At 43.5% G+C, this 9,332-nt stretch overlaps 1 protein-coding gene across 1 annotated transcript in view; it reads right to left on the reverse strand.

The window, feature by feature from the left end:
• Positions 1–3,083, reverse strand: part of LOC119328890 (serine/threonine-protein kinase tricornered-like) — a 15,818-nt gene extending 12,735 nt beyond the window's left edge. Inside the window, exon 1 of the mRNA XM_037601892.1 lies at positions 2,771–3,083. Coding sequence (XP_037457789.1) covers positions 2,771–2,928 — 158 coding nt within the window. The 5' untranslated portion in view covers positions 2,929–3,083. The remainder of the gene's footprint in view (positions 1–2,770) is intronic.
• Positions 3,084–9,332: the final 6,249 nt, after the last annotated feature.

Below are 9,332 nucleotides of genomic sequence, written 5' to 3' on the forward strand. Positions count from 1 at the left end.
GATACACGGGTTGCCAATGCAAGCCCCCCTTGAACTCCACCGCTTGTTTCACCAACTTCATCCATTTGGGAGGTTGTGGCACTTTTGCGTTTGCGGCTTTGAGTAAATTGGCCAAGTCACTCCATTTGATTTGGCCATTCGACTTGATTCAACAATGATGCATGGTGAATGGCCTACCCTCGATTTTCTTGGACAGTGGCGCCACGAGGCCGGCTAGAAAAGCAAATGAATCACATGATGAAAAACATTGCAACATATAGGGCAAATAAATCATATGATGAACTTTATGGGAAGCGAAGCTTACAAGCTCAACGATACCCATGCCACTTGGTGCACTGTTCTTGATTTGGGCATATGCACCACAACACTTGTTCCGATGATTGAAGGAGTTCCCACTCCGATCACCGATTTTCACCACATGATACGGCGGGTAGTTCTTCATGCCATGAAAGAACTCATGCGCCTTCCTCAATAAGGTCGCACCCCTTTGTTGGGCGCCTTCCTAAAAAACATCGCACCCCTTTGCTCAACACCGACAAATGGATCAACGCTATTGCCCAACCAAGCCAAGCAAAACAACTCGTCCTCCTTGGTGGTGTATACAACTCCTCTCTTCGCTTTCTTTGCTTCCATCTCGGCGCCGGCGAGTATTGTTTTTCCACCCCTCCGTTCGTTTGACCATCGTTGATCATGGACATCATCACCTCTTTGGCCGTGTCAAGCTTAGGAGGGGGAGGTCCGTTGAACAGGTTGCGAGCGCCTGCAGAGAAGCTATCCTCCGGTGGTGTATGCTGCCGGATTTGCCGCAATGACTCGGTGAAGTTGTAGTCGATGTTGAGGTTGATGATGAACGGGAGACCAGAGTGGGTGGAGGGGGGACTGCTGTGAGTCCGGGCTGTAGTGGTAGGCAAGGGCGCCGTGGGGCGACGCGTGTGCAGGCACACCCGACACAGCGGCATAGCTTGCAAGAGGAGCTCATGCTCACACCGCCGCACTGGCCCCTTGCACCGGCCCCTTGCACCTTCTCTCTCGTGCGGCGCCTCTTGCTGCTTGATACTCTCCGAATTTGGCCGACGTGGGTGCTTGCGACGGTAGCACCTCGAAGATGTTGGACAAGGTCAAGTTCGTTGGGCCAGAGAGATTCATTGCGGCGGCAAAGGCCAGTGGTGGTGGTATTGCTGTTACAGCGGCGACCGAGGTGGATTTGGTAGCGGCCTCAGGGTCAGGCATGGAAAGAGAGAGAGGGGTGTGGGACGGGGAAGGGACTGATTAGGGTTTTTGGCGTGGGTCCGGGACGTCGGATCTGACGTGGTAGATGTCCGAACTCCCCTACTCCGCCCCTCGAGTTGGGGCCAGGCTAGGATATTCCAGATAGTCTGGCTCAAAATGGGTGCCTGCGTTGGACGGCTAAAAGTGTCTGTACCAGACAGGCCGAACATTTGCAGCCAGAATGGGTGCCCGACTTGAAGATGCCCTAAAACCCAACTTACAGCATGTCTGCGCACACCTGAATAGGCAAACCACCCCCAAAAAGTACAAAAGACAGCACTAGTGAACATGGAGCAAGAAACTCAGGTCTGCACGCTGCAAACACCAATATGTCAAGACAAATTCTCCACATAAGCAATCAGACAACACAAGCCCCTGTTTTCTTCTAGCTACAATCCAAGAACCGCATTGACAAAGGATGCTCAGCTCAATGGAGCAATGAGCAACAATTCAATCCAATTAACAGATACTCCCTCCGTCCCATAATGTAAGATGTTTTTTGACACTACACTAGAGTTGAAAAACGTCTTACATTATGGGACGGAGGGAGTAACTATCAACCATCCAAAATCCCTCAGCGAATCAGCTCACCCCAACCTACACCGTAATTGCACGTCCCAAAGTTCAAAGATAGGCTGGTTCTTCTCGTGGCTGGCCATGCAGAACCGTTGCTGGACTTCAGACCGTCTGGCGCGCCGAGGACTCCCACACCAAACTACGTGCCATCTTGCAACCAACAGGTCGAAACAATCAACCACATCCTCCTCACATGTGTCTTTGCGAGAACCTGTGGCTATGGATTTGGAGCGCTCTCGACGAGCCAAACCAAACTCCAGTGGTGGACGAGGAGTTGGTGGAGTGGTGCACCACGCGGGTTGCGGCTCAATGCTCACCATGAGACCTAAAGGCGATTATCACGCTTTGCTTATGGGAACTTTGGAAACACTGTAAAACCATAGTATTCGACGGCACAACCCCATCCCATCAACTAGCCTTGCCGAACATTAATCATGAAGGACGGACATGGAAATCAGCGGGTCTACTAAAGGGTGACTTTGAGTTTTTCTTCGGTGGTCTGAGTAGGCAGGCTAGCCGCGAGTAATCCCATACTAATGTAACTATCTTGTGGTGGCTAGTGAGAGCCTAGTAAATCGGTTGTAAACCTTGTGGAGGGTTTCTTCACCCCTTTCTTCTATAGACACTTATTCTGGGACGGAGGGAGTATATGACTCGTGCATATTCTAGAGAAAAAAAAGTTCAAAGATGGAGTAGCCCACAGTATAATCTACAGCCACAGTCTAGAACAAATTACCCTAAAAGTCGCCGAATTACCAGCTAGACATGCAGCGGAAACTACAGAGGACAAAAGTATAAACCCCCGAATCGCTGAGATATCCCCAATCCCTCGATCATCCCGACCCCCCGAGATCCAGGTACACCCGCACGCGGCCGAATAGACAAAATCAGGAGTTTCGGGACAGGGATGGGAGGCCGGCTGTACCTCTCGTTGCGCTCCCGGAGATTCTTCATGCGCTCGCGGTAGTCGTTCTCGATGATCTTCTTCGCAGCCGCGACGCGCTCCATGGTGCGGCTGGACCCCACCGCCTCCTCCACCAGCGGCTGGCTCCGGCCACCGCGCGCCGCCGTCTCGCTCTCCATGCTAACGCGCACGCCCGCCCGCGGCCCCGCGACCCGGCTCTGCTTCTCGCTGTCGCGAACTCGAAATTCTTTTAAAATTGTTTTCTCTCTTGGTAGTGCTAGTAATGGTTTCTCTTTTTGGCTTCGCCGACGCGGCTGCTTCTTGTTTGGTTAGTTTGAGGTTAGAGATGAATAACCTGGTCTTTTTTAGTGGAGGACTACAGGCTGGAGCTGGAGACAGCTTTTTTTTTTGTATATAATAATAATAATAATAAAACAGGCTGGAGACAGCTAGTGAGTAAATGGAGCACACCGAGCTTTATGGCAAATTTTACACGATTGATTCGGAAGAAAAGGCAATTTTGCAGATAATATTCTATCTTTTCTTTTTCTGAAACACGATAGCCCGTTGTATTAAACAAGAGGGTAAGGAAAGTGCTCACTCCATTAGATATTTCTCAAAGGACCTGTCAATGGCACGTCTAGGGGTGTCCTAATTATTGCATATCTAAGTGATCGTTCCCCACACAACCGCCGTTGTTGGCGAAGCAACCGAAGAAAGGGTGCACCGCACGTACGCCTCCCCCCACCCATCCGACCACCATCTCCCAATTAGCATGCAATCGACAAGAGCCCTCGCCCACGGTGCACTGATCCGCCGCGTTCCGTGCCCCAGGCTTGTACTGGCTCAAGGGGATCCGCCGCGTTCCGTGCCCCGACAGCAGATTAAGCTTCGTAGGCTTGGGCAATGTCGAGGGACACCGGCCTCCGTCCCATCGACCGTGGGGAGGATTGGGGCGAACTAGGAGCAGCAGAGAACTCATGGATTCCGGCTGGATAAGACTCGAACCCCTTGAAATGTGTGATCTAACTCGATAATGTGCCTAGTATTAATTTGACCAATGGACTCGTGAATTGTTGTCTACTTGACTAAATTATTGCCTGCCTAATTGTAGGATTGATCGAGCGTTTGCCTTTCGGCTCGCAGTTATAATGGAAACTAGCATCGTGCGGGGTACAAAAGCGCATCATTTGTCTGGATTTTGCTATCCAAAAATGGTAGAAACAATTGTTTGGTTTAAAGATTTATGCAACTCCCTCTCTTCTGATTATCCCTGGAGCCAAGCCGATGTTGTTGAACTGAAATATTTCGATAGTAGTGAGCAAAAATTTGTGCCACTAACTTGCGACGAGCATGTAGAAAATCTTTTTGCTTTAATGCTCTCAACCATTTCGGTAAAATTCAAATCGACGTGCTTCAGCCTCCAAAAGAATGGGAAAAGGAAAGGGTGTGTCACCTGATAACTCTACCAATAGTGAGTGGTCCTGCACTCTGATAGTCTGATACGTCTTTGTCGTATCTACTTTTTCTAACACTTTTGCTCTTGTTTTGAACTCTAGTTTGCATGATTTGAATGAAACTAACCCGAACTGACGCTGTTTTCAGCAGAACTACCATGGTGTTGTTTTTTGTGCAGAAATAAAAAAAATCGGAATGGAACGAAACTTTTTGAAGAATTATTTTATAATAAAAGAAAAATACTGGAGCCAAGAACCACCGGAGGGGGCCCCTGGCTGGGCACAAGACACCAGGGCGCCCCTCCCCACCTCTAGCGCGCCCTGGTGGGTTGTGCCCGCCTGGTGGCCCCGCAGACCCTAATTTCGATGCTATAAAATCATATTTTTGGAGAGAAAATCGAGGAGGAAGTTTTATTGCGTTTCACGATACGGAGCCGCCGCCACCTCCTGTTCTTCATCGGGAGGCCAGATCTAGAGTCCGTTTGAGGCTCCGGAGAGGGGATCTTCGATCTTCGTCATCACCAACCCTCCTTCATCATCAATTTCATGATGCTCCCCACTGGGAGTGAGTAATTCCTTTGTAGGCTTGCTGGTCAGTGAAGAGTTGGATGAGATTCATCATGTAATCGAGTTAGTTTTGTTAGGGCTTGATCCCTAGTATCCACTATGTTCTGAGATTGATATTGTTATGACTTTGACATGCTTAATGCTTGTCACTTTGGGTCCGGGTGCCGTGATTTCAGATTTGAACCGTTTATGTTTTCACCATTATATTTATGTTCTAAATCCGAACTTGCAAGTCATATTCACCTATTACGTGTTATGATCCGTAAACCCCAGTGTGACAGTAATTGGGATACTTTCTGGTGATGACCGTAGTTTGAGGAGTTCATGTATTCACTATGTGTTAATGCTTTGTTCCGGTTCTCTGTTAAAAGGAGGCCTCAATTTCCCTTAGTTTCCATTGGACCCCGCTGCCACGGGAGGGTAGGACAAAACATGTCATACAAGTTCTTTCCATAAGCACGTATGACTATTTACGGAATACATGCCTACATTATATTTATGAACTGGAGCTAGTTTTGTATCGTCCTAGGTTATGACTGTTATATGATGAATATCATCCAACGAATCTACCGATCCAATGCCTACGAATTTTCCACATATTGTTCTTGCTAATTTACTACTATTACTGTTATTGTTACACTTGCTACAAAACTATTGCTATCACTCTCACCGTTACTATTGTTGTTACCACTGCTATCAAAACTATCATATTACTATGCTACTGATCACTTTGCTGCAGATATTTAATCTCCAGGTGTGGTTGAATTGACAACTCAGCTGCTAATACTTACAAATATTCTTTGGCTCCCATTGTGTCGAATCTATAAATTTGGGTTGAATACTCTACCCTCGAAAACTATTGCGATCCCCTATACTTGTGGGTTATCAAGACCTTTTTCTGGCACCGTTGCCGGGGAACATAGCTATATTTGTTGAGTCGCTTGGAATTATTATCTATTTATCACTATGAAGAATCTGAAGGATACCAAGACTAAGATTTTTCCCTCTAAGATGAGGGGAGGTAAGGAATTGTCATCTAGCTCTGCACTTGATTCACGTTCTATTTTGAGTAAACTTGCAACGCCACCACATGTTACTAATCCTGATATGTCGCAAGTTATTGATGATGCTACTTCTGCTATGGATAATGCTTATGATGATGCTAGTACCTTGCTTGATGATAATGTGCCACTAGGTGAATTTCTTGATGAACAACTTGCTAGAGCTAAAGATATTGAGAATGTTGAAACTGATGATGTACTTGGAACTGAAAATCTTGAAACAACTATTATACCTAACTCTCCTAGATATGAAATGCCTAAGATACCTGAAGGATGCGTTATGGATGAAGAGATAGCTAGAGACTTTCTTACTTGCAATGATTGAGATGATCTTAAGAAATATTATGCAGACTGAAAGAAAAATCTTTGAATGCTAGAATGAAATGTGATCCTAAGTTTGCTACTTCACCTATCTTTGTTACTGATAAGGATTATGAATTCTTTGTTGACCCAGAGTTAATTATTTTGGTTGAATCTGATCCTTTCCATGGCTATGAGACTGAAACTGTTGTGGCACACCTTACTAAATTGAATGATATAGCCACCCTTTTTGCTAATGATGAGAAAATTCGCTACTATTATATCCTCAAATTATTTCTGCTCTCATTAAAGGGTGATGCTAAGATATGGTAAAATACTCTTGCTCCTAGTTGTGTGCGTAGTCCCCAGGATATGATTTACTACTTCTCTGGGGGGGGGGGAATCCTACTCATAAGAAACAAGCTGCCTTACGGGAAATATTTAACTTTGTGCAAATTGAAGAAGAGAGTCTCCCACAAGCTTGGGGGAGGCTTCTCAAATTGCTTAATGCTTTGCCTGATCATCCACTTAAGAAAAATGAAATACTTGATATCTTCTATAATGGACTAACCGATGCTTCTAGGGACTCCTAGATAGTTGTGCTGGTTGTGTTTTCAGGGAACGAACTGTTGAACAAGTCGAGGAATTATTGAATAACATATTGAAAAAAATGATGATTGGACTCTTCCTGAACCATCGCCTAAACCTACTCCGAAAATAGGGGTATCTTATTTCTCAGTCTTGAAGATATGCAAGAGCAAAGAAATGTATGAAGGGAAAATGTGTTAAAGCAAAGGATGTTAAGAATTTACCACCTATTGAAGAAATACATGGACTTGATATACCACCCCCACGGGTGGTAGAGGTAAACTCTTCATGGAATTTTATGAAAATGGCATCCCTTATAATATGCATCCTAGTCAATGCCTTTATGAGTTCGATAACTACATTAGAAAATAAGATATCTTCAATGCCAATATTATGAAACAGTTGAAATACAACTCTTGTATGATCGCTCGCTTGCGTAACTTGTTATTTAGAATGACTAATGATGTTAGAGGTGTAGGAAAGCATGCCTCTATGGCTCAAACTCAATTAGAACAAGTTGCTAAATCTCAAAGAGAATTGCTTGATGAAATGAATAATAATATGAATGACCATGCTATTAGAGTAGTAACTAGAGAAGGTAGAATGACTCAGGAACCACTTTATCCTGAGGGACACCCTAAAAGAATTGAACAAGACTCTCAAAGAATTAACACTGATGCACCTAGTCCTTCTAAAAGGAAAAAGAAAAAAAGAAAAATAATAGGACTTTGCATACCTCTAGTGAACCTGAAATAAAAAAACCTCTTCTAACCTCCTGGGATAATAATGATATTTCTATATTTGATGCTGAAACTCAATCTAGTAATGAACATTCACCTAGTGATAATGAAACATATAATGATGATGTTCATGAAGACACTCAACTAGACAACGATAAAGAACCAGGTAATGATGTGGAGATAGAACCTACTGTTGATGTTGATAATCCACAACCTAAAAATAAAAGATATGATAAAAGAGACTTTGTGGCTAGAAAACATGGTAAAGAAAGAGAACCATGGGTTCAGAAACCCATGCCCTTTCTGCCCAAACCAACTAAGAAAAAAGATGATGAAGAATTTGAGCGTTTTGCTGAAATGCTTAGGCCAGTCTTTTTACGTACTCACTTGACTGATACTCCCTCTATTCCAGAATATAAGGTGTATTGGTTTTTGTGCAAATCAACCATTTGAAAGTTTGACCAAGATTATAAAACAAAATAGAAACATCTGCAATACCTAATAGATAAAATATGAAACTACCTTTCATGATCGATCAAATGATATAAATTTCATATTGTGGATATTGATATATTTTTCTAAAAACTTGGTCAAACATGCACTCACTTGACTTTTGAAAAAACAAATACACCTTGTATAAAGGAACGGAGGGAGTATTTTAAAGATGGCCCCTTATGCAAAATAAATGAAAGACATCATCACTAATAAGCGGAAGATACCACAAGCTGAAATCTCCACCATGCTTGATAATTATTCTTTTAAATATGGAGTACCTAAAAAACTGGGAGATTCAGGAATACCAACTATACCTTGCTCCATCAAAAGAAAATATGTTAAAACTGCTTTGTGTGATTTATGAGCTGGTGTTAGTGTTATGCCTTTCTCTTTATATAAAAGACTTGATTTGAATAAACTCACACCTACTAAAATATATTTGCAAATGGCTGATAAATCAACTACCATACCTATCGGTATTTGTGAGGACGTGCCCGTTGTTGTTGCAAATGTTACTATCTTAATAGACTTTCTTATACTTGAGATGCCCAAGGACAACAACATGTCGATTATCCTTGGTAGACCCTTTTTAATACTGTAGGGGCTATTATTGATTGCAATAAAAGCAATGTCACTTTTCATATCAATGGTAATGAGCATACAATGCACTTTCCGAAGAAACAATTCCAAGTGAATGGTATTAATGTTATTAAAAAATCTCCGACAATCACTATTAGAAGTTTTCAACTACCTCTACCTACTACCAAAAAGAAATATGACATACTCATATCCCCGTTGAGGTAACTTAGTGTTTTACAAAAGTTCTTCGGTTTCATGCTAATCGAAGGTGGTTGTTAGTAAGACTTGATCAATCTTATTAATTGATCATTTTTGAGAGGTATGAAGTTGATGAATTTGGTAGGCACTACCTTCTGCCCTTACCTTTTGTTCTCTGTTTTTCTTAGTTAAATAAAATAACATTCCATGTTTATCCTGTTTTCTAGATTTCCGTGCAATAAAAAACGACCCAAAAAATAAAAGTGCTCAGAATGCCCTGAAAATTTAATACGGTTTTTTCTAAATATTTTCTGAATTTCTGGTGCAAATAACATCAGACGGGGTGCACCTAGTAACCACAAGACACCAGGGCGCGCCAGCAACCCCAGGCACACCCTGGTGGGTTGTGGTCCCCACATGGGTCCCCTCACTTATCTCTTTAGCCCATGTCATCTCCTACCTCCAGAAAAAATCACCATTGCTCTCTTTCTCGTGTTCTTGCTCTCAAACCCGCGGATCTCGATCTCTTTGCTCGAAGCCCCGTTTCCAAAACTATTTTGGGGGATTGCTACTTGGTATGTGACTCCTCCATTGCTCC

This window comes from Triticum dicoccoides, chromosome 1B (assembly GCF_002162155.2).
Source record: "Triticum dicoccoides isolate Atlit2015 ecotype Zavitan chromosome 1B, WEW_v2.0, whole genome shotgun sequence".
NCBI lineage: Eukaryota > Viridiplantae > Streptophyta > Magnoliopsida > Poales > Poaceae > Triticum > Triticum dicoccoides.